Source organism: Spermophilus citellus (assembly GCF_964194105.1).
Source record: "Spermophilus citellus genome assembly, chromosome: 5".
Lineage (NCBI taxonomy): Eukaryota > Metazoa > Chordata > Mammalia > Rodentia > Sciuridae > Spermophilus > Spermophilus citellus.
In genome coordinates this window covers 22,004,775-22,023,160 of record NC_138186.1, presented here as the reverse complement: position 1 = coordinate 22,023,160, position 18,386 = coordinate 22,004,775, and the positions used below count along the sequence as shown (strand labels likewise).

The following is an 18,386-nucleotide window of genomic DNA, read 5'->3' as shown; positions in this document are numbered from 1 at the left end:
AAATAAATTAAAAATAAAAAAGAGAAGGTAACCCAAGGCCTTCACAGAGGCGTTTGCATTTCAAAAGACAACAGCCAGGTGGAACTGTCCCTTTCCTGGGTGCTGATTTTTGCAGAGAGTGCCCTTAATTTTGTATCAGCCTGGGTTCCACTGTCCTGAAAAACGCTGCTTTTGTGTGGACTTCTGCATATTATGAGCCTCTGAGCCCCTCAACCTACACACTGGACATAAAGTTCTGAAACTTTCTAAACTCAGGGTCAGAGGGATTGATTGATGGTAGCAAAAGCTTTTCCCCCTCTGGACCTGGCTGCAGCCAATAAACCTGCTTCCTGCTAATTCCTCAGTGTCTTGCCTCTGTCTGTTGTACAACAGATCAACAGATGGAAGTGGATACTGATATTCTCTGGGACGGTGAGAGGACCAAAAGGCCCAGTGATAAATCATGGCATGTGCAGCCATGCCAGGTAAAAGCAAAGGGACTCTGGCATTTTGTGTTTGTTGTAAAAAGAAAAGAAAGGATATGCCAGATCAGTTGTTATATACCTTATTCTAGGGGCTATATCGATTTGTTTTGGTAAAGGCACCACCTTTGAGAAAATAGATGAAATTGAAGCAGTTAATATTAAATACCCTACAAAATTTTTTGTTCTTGAAAGCCCATCTATCTTTTTGGAATTCAGGTGATTAAATACAATTTGGGCCAATTAATTAGAAGACTTAAAGATATTTTAAATTTGAAGGGATTAATATTAACTAAGAATGAGTATCTGATAATTTATTGAAATATGAATGTTTATCCTCCTCCAATACTCTGTTACCCCTGCAAATGTCTGCAGGTATCTTTGAAGAAGGTTGAGAGGAAGATTTATGGTATGTAACTGTGATGGCATTACAGGATCCTTCATGAAGTTATTTATCTTTCCCTTCAATAACAGGGCTCTGGAAACTAACTTAGGTCTAGCAAATGGTCTAGGGGGTCTTGAATGTTTATTGTGGTGATCAAATCTGTCCTCATTGACCAGATCTAATTTTTGGTTATAACGCTCAAATTAGATATTAGCTACACATTTGTTTTGCTATCAGATACCTCATGATCAATATGCAAATTCCAAAGTTTATATAGATCGGCCCTACTATTTATCACACTAATCTCAAGCTCCTTCATTAGTGTCTGCAACCTCAGGATCTCATCACATTAGAGCATTTTTAGGGATAAAGGTGCTTTTCACATGCACATACTGCAGAAATTCTTTGAATCTTTGTCTATGTATAACAGGATCTGGTGATTTAAAATCTTTAATTTATTACTTACTTTTTGTATTCTTGTGCATTTTTTTCTAATTAGTTATACATGACAGCAGAATGTATTTCCGTTCATTGTACACAATGGAACACAGCTTTTCTTTTCTGTGGTAGTATACAATGTGGAATTGCACAATATGTGCAGTCATAAATGTACCTAGGGTAATGATGTTCATTTGTTAATGAAAACTAGGCATAGCTTTGGGTGGGGACAAGTCTTCTTTTGCCATTCCATTTACCCTTGAAGTAGTTAATGAAAATGTAGAAACTTAAGTTGCTGTAATATGTGAGTACCTCAGAAAATATAGCAGTTAAGTTTTCAATAACAACAGCCTCATTCCAATATTGGATGGCAAAGATAAGTTGTTTACTTCCTTGGAGAATAGAACTGTGGTAATCAGAGCCTGGGAAGGAACTAGAAGAAGAAGGGTTGAGGAGAAGTACAGGGGTGCAGTTGGATGAGAGGAGTAACTTCTAATGTTCTATAGCATAGTAAATATGTTTGACAGCAGTTATATATTACTAAATAACTAATAGAGTATTTTGAATGTTCCAAGCACAGAGACAGATAAATACCTAAGGATATATGCCAATTAAATTGATATGATCCTGACACATTGTTACACATTTTTATACACATCTTGAAATATCACCTGTGTGTCATAAGTATGTACAATTAGCTGTGTCGATTAAAAATCAAAATATATATTTTTAAGAAAGATTTATTATTTCTTCTGTTAATTACATGATTTGTGAGAATCCCTTTTTAATTTTTTCCTAGTACTGTGGGTGAACCCAGGGGCATTAAGCCACTGAGCTGTATTCCTAGTTTTTTTTTTTTTTTTAAGTTTTTATTTTGAGATAGGACCTCTCCTAAATTGCTAGGCTGGCCTTGAACTTGAGATCCTCTTGCTTCAACCAAAATTGCTGGGATTACAGGCATAGGCCACCACATCTGGCAAGAATCCTTATTCTTATTGTGAGGAGCTGGCTCTTCCTTTACCTGTATTTCCTATCTCTGTGTGGGGTAAACACTAGTCAGTACCTAGGAAGGTATTGTTCCTGGCAGTGAGGTAAGGACTCCAAAGAATGTGATAAGGAAGGAAATGGAGAGGAGCAACTGTTTGTTTACTTTCTCTCTAATCTTCAGGTGAGGAATAAAGCAGAGTGACCTTGGTTATAAAGTAGAAGAATATACTAATAAAACTTCTGAAGAACTTCACCTCTTCAGTGAGCAAGCAGCCTACCCCATATTTTCCTCTGCTTGTACATGCCATGCAGCCCTCTATTGTATCCTGGCTTGCCACCACCAAGGAGCACGTGAGTCATAAAATATCCAAACCCTATCTGTTGAATCCTCAAAGTTCCTTCTTTGGGACTGAAAAACCCTTGCACCCCAGGGGCATGAACACTCTATTTCTAATTGTGTCCTTTTTTTTGTTGTTTTTTTTGAATTGTTGTTCTCTTATATAAGTATAGTTAATAAAGATTTGCATTGGAAAATTAACAAGGAAAATAATTTACAAGCATTTTTGGACATTACAATATCTTCAGAACTCCGTTCCAAACAAGTGTTATGACAACTTATAATAAGGAGCTAAATTATTTGCTTAAGTATAAACATAATTCTTTGTGCATATAGTTAAGCACTTTGATATACCTAATTTAAACAAACAAACAAAATAAATAAAATCCCCAGGGAAATCTTTGCCAGTAGGAGAAAAACTTTACAACCTCTCAATCTAAATCACATGCCAAAGCTGATACTTAGATTCCAATATCACATATAAATCTAAAATCCTTTGAGGTTTTATATGACTTAAATATGCATTTTAGGGGCTGGGGATGTGGCTCAAGCAGTAGCTCGCTCGCCTGGCATGCGTGCGGCCCGGGTTCCATCCTCAGCTCCACATACAAACGAAATAAAAAAAAAAATATGCATTTCTCTCCAGCTTGCAGCATCCCTTTGTCAGGAAGGTGGTCAATTATTGCAGGGTTGGAGCAATTTAGGAGTAACATACGATGCCAGGCTCTGTAGCCACGGGTAGTCTGGTTATGAGAGTCTACCCTTGTAACAACAGAGAAGCAAATAAAATTTAGAGAAGTTATACATTGGAATTATGTATTTCCATTGTGTCTTTAGAATGAAGAAACTCTCAGGACTTGGGATGTAGCTGGCGGGTAAAATGCTTGCCTTCCCAGGAAAAGGCTCTGTGTTCAATTCTCAGTACTAAGAATAAAAATAAACTAGAATAAAGAAACTTTCAAGCTTTGCTCATTTGTATTATTAATGAAATGTCCTCTGATAAAATGATGCTCTTTTTTTTTTCAACCATAGAAGTCTTTTAAGGTCTAATAGGAGTAGGACTCAGTTAAGTTGAGCAATAAGGACCAAAGTGTTAGCAGAGACTTTGTTGTGATCCTTAACTCCAATTTATCATTTCCACTCTACTATCCTTAATTTCAAATTATCTTTTCCACTCTACTTTTCAGGGAGTGAAAAGGAGTCTGTGAAGTACACATTATCTGAGATGATAGGAACTAACTTACAGAAGAATAAAAGAAAACAAATTCTACTTTAAGGATAGTTATATGCTCATGTTTTCACAGAAGAAATATGGAGGTAGCTTAATTGTAATGACTTAAATGGATTATTGGTTTAATTCTTTTTAATGCAGAATTTACAAGATAGACCCATGTCATCAGTACAAGAAAAGAGGTTACAGGAAAAGCATATATTTTACAGTGAACATTTGTAGATTGCATATTGGAATAATTTGTATATTGCAAACAAGAGAGAGTTAAAAGGTAAAAAACTACTAAATACATGTTTGTTTTTATAACAACCACAGGACAGACTGCTGAGCAATCTGTCATAAAATTTACTTTTAGTTTCCAAACTTTTCCTGCAGCAAGAAGAGATGGCAGTGCTTGGAAGTGGGAAAACTAAAACTGAAAACATCTCAGAAACAAAACTTCTCTGTAGAAACTGCCTTTTTCCTGGGTAGAGTCATGCTAGAGGCATCCTGCCAGGGAGATAGACTCCTTGCCACCTAAGCATACTAGCATGAGCATATATAAATCAATCCTTCTATCACACACATGAAAGCTGAGCAAGCCTACAGGTGATGAAGAAGGGTCTGCAATTATTCAGGCTCACCTCATCTCACTAGTCTAAGAGAAGAGAACTTATTTCTTTCTAAATGAAGTACAAATCCCATAGTAGTAGTTTTGTTTGGCTAACAGGGTCATGTGACTCAGTGTCCATGAGTTTCCAGAGGGCTGTATTGATACCCTTTTCCCTAGAATCCATAGAGTACAGCAAGGCCATTTTCCCAAAAGGAATAGTACCACTAATTCTAGACTGGAGAAGAGATGATGGTCATATGCAATCGAAGCAATGTCCTCCTCAAGTGACAACACCACAGGAGCACTGTTGGAAAGAAACAGAAATACAAAAGGTCTGATTTGCTTCTGCCATGTACTTGCATATTTTAGATATTTAAAAATTTTAGTGAATATTAAAAATGTACAGATAAACAGAATAATCTCCAAGTCAAGCTTATTTGAGGTTCTCTCAAACACACACACACACACACACACACACACACACACACACTCCTTCAGAATGCTCAATGAAAGAAACCAGCCTTCCTCAGTCTTAGGTATGAAATGAATGAACCTTGGGTCCATTTATAATATATGGGAATTGTCCTAGAGATTCTGTGTATGATGAACAATGTTGATAAACTAGCCAACTATATATCCAATAGGCCATATTGGAGATATAACCAAAAGGATTGGCGCCCTTAGGGAGCTTTATATTCTATCTATCTTCTCTCAGCCTTACCCAGGCTCTAAAGTAAAAGATCTTAAAATATTTTGTAGCAAAGTTTTCCATTAATTTTTTTTTTCCCAAATGAAGGCTTTACTCAGCTGTTCAACATATACAGCAAATAAAAGTAAAACTACTTAGGTTGAGTGTGAGTTTGGGAAGGGAGCTTGCCAAGGCCCAGATTCTTCCTGCCATTATTCTTGTGTTCAGTCAGAGTTGATCTAACCAGTGAAGGAGGCAGGACTCATAGATGTTAAAAGTCTTATTGTGCTGATTTCTATGCCAAATTTTAGTCTGACAATATGATTTTCAGAGTAATTTTTAAATGTGGGAAATTCAACCAAAATTCCCTCAAACTGTAATGATTTGCTATTAGAAAACAAGTAGAACAAATCTTAAAGAACAAAGAATAAAGTATAGAAAAGAAAGTGTTTGCTTTTAACAATGGATATAGTACCATGGAAGAATTGGATAAGCAAAACTTAGACAATAAATCCAAACCTTTCAGTAGAACCCAGCTCTCCCATTGATATAAAAAGCATTCCAGGGATCATAGAGATTTTGAAATCACTGCAGAGGGAATACAAATACAGTTTGTAGAGGTTAATTAGGGCATTAGAGGACAATATTGCTTTTGGAAAGTTTTTTTTTTAAATAAGTGGATTGCAGAAAGATTTCACATAGATTTCTGAGAGAAAACAAATGAGTTTTTGTATTTAAATTTAAATAGTTGAAACAAGTCTAGCCTCATGTAATATGCCTTAGAATAACTATGAAGATCATCATATATACTGCCCAAAATACAAGAGACATTTTTTTTTCCTACAACTGAGGCAACTAGAGAACTAAAGCATATAGAAGAGAGTTTTTTTTTAGTCATGTGGCAATTCTTGAAAGTGATAGATGAAGACTGGTAGCTTGAAAAGGGTTAGACCAAGCTGATGTCATAGTGTTTACTTCCAAATGTTCAATGACAGTAAATGTATTTCTCTCCAAACCCTAAGAGCAGCTTAAAGATGTTATCTAATTAATCCATTGCTTTAAAAAAATGGTACTTATATCACCCCATGAGATAGTCATCTGTTCTACTGCAATTATGCTGAGAGAATCAAGGAATCTATGACAAAGGACTTGTCATTCATCCACTTAGCAAACAGATCCAAGGCAATGTCACTATCTGTAACAGGTGTTGAGAATAAGCAGCAAATAAGATATAATCTCTGTGAGAAATGCACAGTTCAAGGTAAAATAGATATAGAGATCCTGTCAGCATGATATGGATATTCTGATAAGTAACTACAACATTGTCTTTGGAAAGATAATTGAGAGGATGTTCAGGTTTGTCATCTATAGGGAACCTAGATATACAAGTTGGCGAGGAGAGGAGAGTGATCAAAGAATGTTCCAGTGAGAGGGGACACAATATGGAAAACTCTAAGGGCCAAATACAAAGGTCATGTTAGAGGCTCAGGAATCATTCAGTGTCACTGAAGTAAGAGTTAGAGAAGGGGTGTTATGATACTATGCTGACGACATAAACAGAATCTAGACAATGAAAGGCCACAAATAGCATGTCAGGGATTTGAGGCATTATATAAGTTTTTCAAGCAAAAACTGATTTTTGCTGGATCTGAATATAAAACAGATTGTTCGTACTGGAAGTGGAGAAGTGTGTGAAGGTGAGCAAGACTGTATGCAAGGAGAAGAATCAAGAGGGAACAGTTCTTCAGTAAGAGAATTCAAAATGTCATTGGGACCAAACAGAGGTAGCAGAAGTGAGGACAGAGAAAACTGCCCCAATACAACTGGTCTTTATGAGGCCCAGCAGATAAGACTTTGCAGCAGGAAGGACAGAGTCCAAAAGAAGGGAAGTAAGAAGCCTTCTGGGTTTTGGTCTTGGCATTGGGTGTCCTTAAATGGGGAAGACAGGCTGGATTCTGTTTGATGAATTTACTTTTTAACATGTGGAACTTGGGGTTTCTGTGATTCCCCAAGAGAAATTCTTGTGTTTTCTCTATTATTTTCTTTACTTTTTAGGTACTAGGGATTAAACTCAGGAGCACTCTACCACTGAGCTACATCACCAACCTTTTTCATTTTCTGAGTCAGGGTCTCTTTAAATTGCTGAGGCTGGCCTCAAACTTCTGATGCTCCTGCTTCAGTCTCCCGAGTAGCTGTTATGATAGTTGTGCACCACACACCTCTTGGAATTTTTGTTCTTATCATGATCCTACTTTGTTGAATGTAACTGCATTAGACGAAATAGGACAAATTGAAGGAAAGATTATATACTGAAGGCAAATATTGATGAGGAAAAGGGAGATAATTGGAAAAGAAACCACTGAGCCAGTGAAAGAAAATGAAATGCCAGGTACAGCGGCTCACACCTGTAATCCCAGCCACTTGGGAGACCAAGACAGAAGGATCACAAGTGGAAAGCTAACCTTCACATCTTAGTGAGACCCTGTCTGAAAAATAAAAATTAAAAAGGACTGAGAATGTAGTCCAGTGGTAAATCACACCTGGGATCAATCTCCAGTGCCAAAAGGGAAAGAAAAGAAAGAGAGAAAAAAGACACTACTCAGTGAAATGGAATTACAAAATCATAGTATCATAAGTATTGTGAGTAGTTTTCCTCATTTACAAGATTAAAGAAGCAAGCAACACCTGAATTGCATGTTGTCTGTATAAATTCACGTAGGCAGAGCATGAACACCTGTGTGTACACAAAGAAGTCAGTGGAAACATGAGTTTAATAGAAAATAAGGTCAGACCACCTACCTGACATGGGTAGCCAATAAGATTGGCTGTCTTGACTTGATTGACCTGATTGGCCTCAGTGTCTGTGTTCAGATCTTAAGGACATATGTACATCTCATATTGAATATTCTGAGGTTTCTTGACAGGTGATTTTTAGTGACGAAATGTTCCGGTTCTGAAAGACTATCGTTATTATGCATGAAACTTTGTTGGTCTATTTTTTTTTAACCATCATGACTTACGCAGAATGGAAATACTCTTAATTTAAGATTTAATGGATTTTCTTTTCCATGTAATATATACTAGATAATTGTCCAATCTTGACAATGTAAAAAATAAAATACAAATAACAGAAGTTGAAAGAACTCAGAGGGGGCTGGGGTTGTGGCTCAAGTGGTAGCATGCTCACCTGACATGTGCGCGGCCTGGGTTCGATCCTCAGCACCACATTAAAAAAAAACAAAGATGCTGTGTCCGCCGAAAACTAAAAAATAAATAATTCTCTTTCTCCCTCTCTCTCTCTCTCTCTCTCTCTCTCTCTCTCTCTCTCTCTCTTAAAAAAAAAAGAAAGAACTCTGAGGAAGAGTCCAAAGTACTAATACCTGTATGTTATAAAGCAGAGAATAAAATGAGTGTTTATGATTGATGGAACAAAAAATACAATTATGAGTACTATTTAATGTTCAAATATAAGAATTTAGGAACAAAATGATAGAAAGCTTGTATGCTATGTCACCTAACGATTAAAATATGGCTACCAATTCATCACAGTGCTTGGCTGTAGTCATGAATATGGTATGAATGTGTGTGAACAGACATTGTGTCAATCAGAAAGAACATACCATTAAAATGCACTATTGTGTTCCTAACAAAGTCAAGGGAGACAGGTCCACTTGTGAAAGGATCACTCAAAATACATTGAGTGAGAAACTTGGCTGAAGGTCACATGCACACCATGTGTTATGGATTGGGGTTCTTGAAATGTTCTGTTACAGAGGCAATGGCTGTCTTGGGAATAGTAAATGGAGAGCATATTAAGAGAGAAGGATTACCTCTGAACTGAAAGGCATTTTTGCAGCAATGAACCTTTTGGAATTGTATGTCTTACAGGGGTCCTTCACTCTTTTTCAGGGTCTCGTGAGTTTAGGGCATTCACAGTACAGGCCAGCTTCCACTCCCAGGCTTGGTGTTCTTTTCCTCAGATTTCACTGTCATGATGTAGAAGATGGAAGATGGAAACGACAATGCCTGTCTGAAGGAGCAAGTGGATTAGGGTTCTTGAAATGTTCTGTGACAGAGGCAATGCTTTCTTGGGAACAGTAAATGGAGAGCATGTTAAGAGAGATAGATTACCTTAGAAGTGATAGCCAATTACAGAGCACTGAAGTGTTAGGAATTGGCAGGTCTCAAGTAGGTCTTTCTTTTCTTCTCTGACTTTAGGTCTTTCATAGTAAAGGCCAGCATCCACTCCCAGGCATGGTGTTCTTTTCTTCAGATTTCAGTGTCATGATGTAGAAGATGGAAGAAGGAAACGACAATGCCTGTGTGGAGCAGCAACTGCATTAGGGTTCTGAGAATTTCTGTGACAGTCAATGGTTGTCTTGGAAACTTCAAATGAAGAGCATTTAGTAGAGATGTATGACCTCAGAAGTGACAGCCAATGAAGGTGCACTGAACTGTTAGGAATTGGCAGGTCTCCAATGGGTCTTTCTTTCTTCTGGGGGTTCCATGACTTCAGGGCATTCAGAGTACAGGCCAGCATGCACTCCCAGGTTTGGAGTATTTTCCCCCAAATTTCACTGTCATGCTCTAGAAGATGGAAGATGGAAATGGCAATGACTGTTTGAAGCAGCAGCTGGGCTAGTGTTCTTGAAATCTTCTGTGACAGAGGCATTGGCTATCTTGGGAACATGAAATGGAAAGCATGTTAGGAGAGACATATAACCTGTAAACTGAAAGGCATTGATGGAGCACTGAACTGTAAGGTATTTTCAGGTCTCAAATGAGTCATTGTGTCACTTTCAGGGTCCCATGACTTTTGGGTCTTTCATACTAATGTTCAGCTTTCACTCCCAGGCATGGTGTTCTATTCCTCAGATTTTCAGGTCATGATGTAGAAGATGGAAGGTGGAAACGACAATGACTTCTGAAGTAGTAACTGGATTAGGGTTCTTCAAAAGTTTTGTGACAGAGGCAATGGCTCTCTTGAGCACATTAAGTGAAGAGTGTATCAGGAGAGATGGATTACCTCTCAATTGAAAGCCACATATGGAGCACTGATCTGCTAGGAATTTGCATGTCTCAAGTGGGTCTTTCTTTTTCAGTGTCCCATGACTTTAGAGCCTTCATAGTATGGGAAGCTTCCACTCCCAGTCGTGGTGTTCTTTTCCTCAGATTTGACAGTCATGATGTAGAAGATGGAAGACGGAAACAACAATGCCTGTGTGCAGCAGCAACTGGATTAGGGTTATTGAAATGTTTTGTGACAGAGGCAATGGCTGTCTTGGGCACATCCCATGGAGAGCATGTGAACAGAGATGGATTACCCCTGAACTGAAAGCCATTGATGGAGCAGCACTGTAGTGTTAGGAATTTGAAGGTCTCAAATGGGTCTATCTTTCTTTCTTTTTTGGTGTCCCATGAGTTTAGGGCACTCATAGTACAGGCCAGCTTCCACTCCCAGGCGTGGTGTTCTTTTTCTCAGATTTTACTGTCATGATGTAGAAGATGGAAGATGGAAACAACAATGCCTGTGTGAAGTACCAACTGCATTAGGGTTCTCGAAATGATCTTTGACAGAGGCAATGGCTGTCTTGGGCACATTAAAGGGAGATCAAGTTAGGAGAGATGGATTACCTCTGAAGTGAAAGCCATTGATGGAGCACTGAACTGTTAGAATATTACATGTCTTAAGCAGGTCTTTCTTTCTTTTGATTTCCGGGTCGCATAAATTTAGGGCATTCATAGTAAAGGAGGGCTTCAACTCCAAGGTGTGGTGATCTTTTCATCAGATTTTACAGTCATGATGTAGAAGATGGAAGGCGGAATTGACACAATGACTTCTGAAGCAGCAACTGGATTAGGGTTCTTGAAATGTTCTGTGACAGAGGCAATGGCTCTCTTGAGCACATTAAATGGAGAGTGTATCCAGAGAGATGGATCACCTCTGAACTGAAAGCCACTTATGGAGCACTGATCTGTTAGGAATTTGCATGTCTCAAGTGGGTCTTTCTTTCTTTTTCAGTGTTCCATGATTTTAGGGCATTCATAGTATGGGAAGCTTCCACGTCCAGTGGAGGTATTCTATTCCTCAGAGTTTACTGTCATAATGTAGAAGTTGGAAGATGGAAATAACAATGCCTGTCTGAAGCAGCAACTGGATTAGGGTTTTTGAAATGTTCTGTGACAGAGGCAATGGCTGTCTTGGGCACATTAAATGGAGAGCATGTTGGGAGAGATGGATTACCTCTGAACTGAAAGCCATTTTTCAGAAATGAACTGTTGGGAATCGTATGTCTTACAGGGGTCCTTTACTCTTTCTCAGGGTCTCATGACTTTAGAGAATTCACAGTACAGGCAAGCTTCCACTCCCAGTCTTGGTGTTCTTTTCCTCAGATTTCACTGTCATGATGTAGAAGATGGAAGATGGAAACGACAATGCCTGTCTGAAGGAGCAAGTGGATTAGGGTTCTTGAAATGTTCTGTGACAGAGGCAATCCTATCTTGTCAATAGTAAATGGAGAGCATGTTAACACAGAGAGAAATTACCTCAGAAGTGATAGCCAATTGCAGAGCACTGAAGTGTTAGGAATTGGCAGGTCTAAAGCAGGTCTTTCTTTTCTTCACTGACTTTAGGTCTTTCATAGTAAAGGCCAGCATCCACTCCCAGGCATGGTGTTCTTTTCCTCAGATTTCAGTGTCATGATGTAGAAGATGGAAGAAGGAAACGACAATGCCTGTGTGGAGCAGCAACTGGATTAGGGTTCTGAGAATTTCTGTGACAGTCAATGGTTGTCTTGGGAACATTAAATGAAGAGCATGTTAGTAGAGATGTATGACCTCAGAAGTGACAGCCAATGAAGGTGCACTGAACTGTTAGGAATTGGCAGGTCTCCAATGGGTCTTTTTTTCTTCTGGGGGTTCCATGACTTCAGGGCATTCAGCGTACAGGCAGAATGCACCCCAGGTTTGGAGTATTTTCCCCCAAATTTACTGTCATGCTGTTGAAGATGAAAGATGGAAATGACAATGACTGTTTGAAGCAGCAGCTAGGTTAATGTTGTTGAAATCTTCTGTGACAGAGGCAATGTCTATCTTGAAAACATGAAGTGGAGAGCATGTTAGAAGAGACATATAACCTGTAAACTGAAAGGCATTGATGGAGCACTGAACTGTTAGGAATTTTCAGGTCTCAAATGGGTCATTCTTTCTTTTTCAGGATCCTATGACTTTTAGTTCTTTCATAGTAAGGCCAGCTTCCACCTCGGGTGTGGTGTTTTTTACCTCAGAACTTCAGGTCATGATGTAGAAGATGGAAGATGGAAATGACAATGACTGTCTGAGGCAGCAACTGCATTAGGGTTCTTTACAGGTCTGTGACAGAGGCAATGGCTGTCTTGGGATCATTCAATGGAGAGCATGTAAGGAGAGATGGAGTACCTCTGAAATGAAAGCCATTGATGGAGCACTGTACTGTTAGGAATTGGCATGTCTCAAATGCCGCTTTCTCTCTCTTTTTTTCTTTTTCGGCGTCCCATGACTTTAGGGCATTCATAGTAAAGACCCGCTTCCACTCCCAGGTGTGGTGTTCTTCACCTCAGATTTTCAGGTCATGATGTAGAAGATGGAAGATGGAAATGACAATGCCTCTCTGAAGCATCGGATTAGTGTTTTTGAAATGTTCTGTGACAAAGCCAAAGGCTGTCTTGGGAACTCTCAGTGGGAAAGCACCCCTTGAGACGTCCCAGTTGCTATGGGAACCATCTGTTCAAACAGAGGTTCTGTGACACTCATGGAGTTCTTCACTTCTTGACCATGAGGTTTGGATGCCAGGTGTGGGAGTTAGAAGTTTATCAAAGCAAGCTGGTCATCATAATCGTGTTGCCCCTATTTATGACCCTGGTTGGGCTTGCTTTGCACAAACTTTCTCCCAAAACCCCTTTCATTGATCACACTGAGATGGCTTGTGGTCATTGCACTCCACAGTGTAATAGCCTGTTTGGGTCCCATCTCCTGCCACCTGCAGGGTGGTTGATTGAGGAAACCAGATGAGGGGCCATGGGGGATGAGAAAAGACAGAAATCCAAGGGGTGAAAAAGCTGGAACTTGGTGTCCATTACACTCTGGTAGAGTGCAACGGTCAGGAGCCAGCTCAACACGTTTGTTACACAAGTTTTATCCTTAAAAGGTTTTTTTGTGTGTGTGTGAGAAAATTTGGACAAAGCCATCAAAACCAATGTCATATGTATGGCCAGTCCAATTATGAGTAGCAGCTTGTGCCCATAACGTTCCACCGCTGAGCCCTGCCACCTGAACCACAAGTTCAAGAACTGAATACCTCCCTAGGTGGAACAGGTCTTAACCCAAGTAACTGGGCAGTCTTGACCAGCGCCTTGCATCAAGAATTCCCACGAGGGGCATCACCTCCCGGGACAATTAGAGAAAACCCTAATTTAGTCACTGCTCCCAACAATTGCCTAGATGTTATTCTATATGTCCATCAGTGTTGAGGACATATAGAAGCAGCAGTGTTGCGGCTTCATTTTCGTTCTAATGACTGGGTTCCAGTTGGAGCTCACTGGCAATTTTCGAAGCCATATTTTTGAAGGCCTTTGAGTTCTTGGATATAGGCTTTAATCGGACCCCGTTGAGAGATAGTCTGGGGAGTTTACATACCTCCATCTCCCACTGCACCACTTCCTCGGTGTACCCATCTCCATGGATGCAGAAGAGCAGAAAGGGCGTCTTGTGCATATACTGGCAGTTGTTGGCATCCAGCACCCTGCGGATTTCCCTCATGATGTCACTGGGATCCATGGCACTGGTGATTTTCATGCTCCAGGTGAAGTGCAGGGAGCGAGGTTTTGCTTGTTGGTTCTCCTTTCTCTGCTCAGCAGAGACATGATGACTTGAGCCCTTATATCTCAGGGTCTTCTCAGACTCAGCTGGAGGCCTTCTTGTGAATTTAGATGTAAAACCACAAGTGGTGCCTCTCTGAGTCTGGGGCAATTCTTCAGCTGGATGGCAGCAGCTGGGTGAGGCAAGAGGACCTTCGCGTGTTGCAGTTTGGCGTTCCCGGGGCTGGCGGTGGAACATTCGACGAAGGGCACTGGCTCTGGGGAAGCAGATGCAGCCCCGGGTGGAGGTACTTGGGACACTGTGGGTTGAAGTCGCTGGAGGGCTCTGAGCAGGGAAGGTGCTGTTGTTCTGACCATTCCGGCTAACTGAACGCGTGTCTGCTTTTGTTGTTTTGCGGCAGATATACTTACTCCACAGTGTCCTCCCTCCAGATGGTGTGCTGCTCTTGTAGGCAGCAGGCATTTTCTTGAATTCAGGAGTCTCCAGCTCCTTGGGACTGATGGTGATCCCAGGTACGGGCCTGGCTGGAGAAATTCCCTTTCCTCCCACAGCACTGCCGCCGGATTTCTGGGAGGCCATTTGATGTTCTCTGAGGTGACTCTGGGCAGTGCTGGTCGGATATGGCCCAGTTCCAGCATGGTCCAGGGACTGTGTCTGCTTCTCAGTGGAAACGCTTCGCTGCACTTTGCGTTGAGGAGGCCAGCTGGTGCTCTTTCTGAGGACCCTGCTTGGCTGCACCTTAGCCAACGAGATGTTTCTGTGGGAGATGGCCACCCCTGGACCAACAAAGGGTTGGAGGACATCAAGGCCTCTGTTGATCCACCTGTCTCCCATAATTTCGGCCAGGGTGCTTCGCTTAGTTGGATTGAGCACCAGGAAGCGTTTCAGCAGATCTTCACATTCTGTTGACATGTACAGAGGGATTCGGTATCTACCTTGTAGCACCCTGTCTCTGATTTCTCTTACATTGTGCCCAACAAAAGGACGCGACCCGGTGACTAGGGTGTACAGAACCACTCCAAGACTCCACACATCGGCTTTGGGACCATCGTACTCTATGCGCTGGAAGAGCTCTGGAGCTGCATAGGGCGGACTGCCGCAAAACGTGTCGAGTTTACACCCAAGTGTAAACTCGTTGCTGAGTCCAAAATCGGCTAGCTTGATGTTCATCCTAGCGTCAAATAACAGATTCTCCGCCTTCAGATCTCGGTGGGCGACCTGCTTTTGGTGACAATATTGGACTGCAGACACGATCTGCCGGAATATAGATCTTGCCTCCTCTTCCTGCAGTCTTCCTTTCTTGGCCACATAGTCCTTAACTCTCCCTCCACTGGCGTACTCCAGGACCAAACAGAGTGCTTTTTCGCAGTCCAGAGCTTCATAGAGCTTCACGATGTGTGGGTGGTCTAACATCTTGAGGATTCTCACCTCTCTGTACATCTTTTGGAGGGCTTGTGGCTTCAGATGTCTCTTATCGATGATCTTGATTGCCACTTCTTTATCTGTGATGACGTGACGGGCCAGCATGACTTTGGCGAAGGCCCCCTTGCCGAGGGTTTTCAGGACTCTGTAATCTCCAATGCGAGGCTGTTCACCTGCAGAGGAAGCTGTGGATTTTTGGCGCTGTGCTCCAGAGTGCCCGGTCTGGGAGGTGTCTTCTGCCCGTCTAGCTCCATGCGAGGGGTGCATGGTTTGACCCAAGTTGATGATCGATGGGTCTGGGTGTCACTGGAAAATTTAGGATAGGTGAGGGCTAGGCAAGGACAGGGGGTGGGGAAAACAAGGAGAGAGTTGGAGATGGGTTGGGGAAAAAACAGCCACAACTGCCTTTTACCAACAAATATCGTGCCCAGTTTAAAAACTCGCTCTGGGAACATCAAAGGCCAAAAGGCAAATGAGGAGTGGTTCTAGGTCCACTCATTTCTAGGATTCTCATTCTATTATCTCCTAGGCAGTCAATGCAGTCATAAAGGTACTGACTGCATAAAGAGGGGTCATATGCACCCTAAGTGGACCAAGGACCCAGGCGCTTGGTCTGTCTAAGGAACTTGACAGTTTGTGGGTCAAGACCTGATGAAAAAGAGAACTATTTTTTTTTTCCACAAATATTCAGCTGGACATAAACACACTTGACAATTCAATTTGGACGGTGAAGTTGATTGGTGAAAGCACTGGGGTTGTAAGAGTGGTCCACTTTACCTTTTGAATATAACCCTGGCTGCTTATTTTAAGAGGGAAATGTTTTTCTTTTCCCCTTCTCCCTTTCTCCCTCGCTAACCTGGGGGCAGGGAACAAGATTGCCTTGAGTTATCTGTTCTCCACAGGAAGGAGAAGTCACCAGAAGAACTAGGAAGTGATGATCTCCCAGATAAACTAGTTAATCATAACACACCATCAGGATGCACCTGGGAACCCCTGGTCAGGGCACACCTGGAGTGGAGCCTTTGAATAGTCTCCTTAAAAACCCTCTGTTTTCCCTGATGGGCAGAATCAAATCTTCTGGCACAGGAGTCCCCTGTGTTTCCCCTTTGCTGGCAAAGCAATAAACCTCCTTTTACCTTGATCTCAAAACCTTCTCCTCATTGTTGCATGGCCATCAGGGACAAGGCCCAAGGTTTTTGGTAACAGGTCAGGGACCCAGGCTCTAGTGTATTGCTCATCTGCTTTTTTTCTCTAGTGTCTTTCAAAAGTCTTCAAACCTCCTTTATTCAATAATTGTAGGGGCCGCAATATGCAAATACTAGCTTCACCTCTCTTCTTTGTAAAAGTTGTCTTGCATTTCTGCCAAATACCTGTATCTTTAAAGGAGATTATTAATTTACTTCAGGTACTGAACATGTTGGCTTTTTAATATCAGTAAAGAAACAAAATGTGTCACACATGTGGCCAGTTAAGACTTCGGAGTCATTCTCAAAATCAACCCGGGTGCAGTTTCAAGTGCAGCCGTACTCCATCTGCTGAAATTTTATATCTTACCCTATGGCATGAATTTTGGAAATTAGGTCATTTTGTGAACAAATACAAAACATTCAAAAATGTGCCTGGCATTTGGATTGTACTCATCAAATACTTGTGGAATAAATGGTTTACCATTGCTTTGTGTTCTTAATTACAGAAAAATGTGTGTGTTTATAGGGGCACATGCATATTGCTGCAGCATTTCCTTGTTAATAGCAGTCTTCTTGTCCATATTGAATGCTTTCACACATTATATTCTAATAGTGCTACACACAACTGGTGTCAATTTAACTGTGTCCACCTTGTGTTTTGTATAGAGTTCTTGCTGCTTCGCCCCTTTTAACTCATTTTTCAAATAGATATGTTTTTTTCTCTTCTTTTCTCATTGCTCCTCCCTAATTTCAGGGGGAATAGGATTAGCTTTTTCCCCATTTCAGGCAGATTTATCTCTCCTTGAGTTCACACCCACCAAAGGAAGGAAGTAATCCACACATTGGGGATGGTACCAGAAGATCTCAGAAATCACTCTCTCCCAAATTAACAAGTGAATTACAACTCCAGACAGGGATCATTTGCAATATAGCCTTTGAATTTCCTCTTTAAAAGCCCCCTCTTTCTGATTTTGTACAGTATCACAGCATTTAGGACCGGAGTGTCCTGTGTTTCTCCTTTGCTGGCAAAGCAATAAATCCTGCCTTTCCTTTTTCTCAAAATGTTGTCCTCATTATTGGATTGGCATTGGGGACCTAGGACTGAGCTTTCCACAATATCAAGATGATATAAAGAATTCAAAATTCATTCCTATTTACAATCATCTGATCGGTATCATATGAGACCACCAGATTTGTAGCATAACTTTTATATGATTTCCCCCATTTAAATGACTGATACTGTGAATAATTTTACCTTTTCTCAATAATTCATCTTCATCTTAACAATATCAATAAGTGGTAATTGTTTAATGTCATTATAAGGTTTTTCATCTTAAGGACCTTCCATCAGGGGCTTTCATTTGATCTGATAGATTGTTTTCTTTTTATTTCTTGTTTTATTGATTTTAAACAGCCACTGACAAACTTAAATTATTTTGTCTGAGTTTTATGGGGTGACCAGATAATATTCAAACTGAAACATTTTGAGCATGGGACAAAAAGGGCACAAGAAATGTTCAATAATAAAATTATGCATTTTTATAATATTTTATATGGGATGATAATTAGCTTTATTTTCTAAGTATATCTATACAAATGATACTGTTAAAAACTTATGATTCTACTAAAACAATAGTTCCTTTTAAAATAAATAATGGTTTTATTTACTATAATGTTTCTAGTCAAAAACTCATTTAAAAAACCATTTTGTAACAATGAAAATACCACAAGTCTGTATGTACCAATGTATCCTTATATTAGTCATAAACTATTTGAATCATATGATAGTCCTTTGCATACAC

The 18,386-nt window shown here is 40.4% G+C and overlaps 1 protein-coding gene across 1 annotated transcript; it reads right to left on the bottom strand.

The window, feature by feature from the left end:
- Positions 1-13,562: 13,562 nt before the first annotated feature.
- Positions 13,563-15,664, bottom strand: LOC308649791 (MAP/microtubule affinity-regulating kinase 3-like; the record flags this gene model as incomplete). Its single annotated transcript, XM_081295633.1, has 1 exon — positions 13,563-15,664. One exon carries the CDS (start codon positions 15,662-15,664, stop codon positions 13,667-13,669), a length of 1,998 nt encoding a protein of 665 aa, XP_081151759.1. The 3' UTR covers positions 13,563-13,666.
- Positions 15,665-18,386: the final 2,722 nt, after the last annotated feature.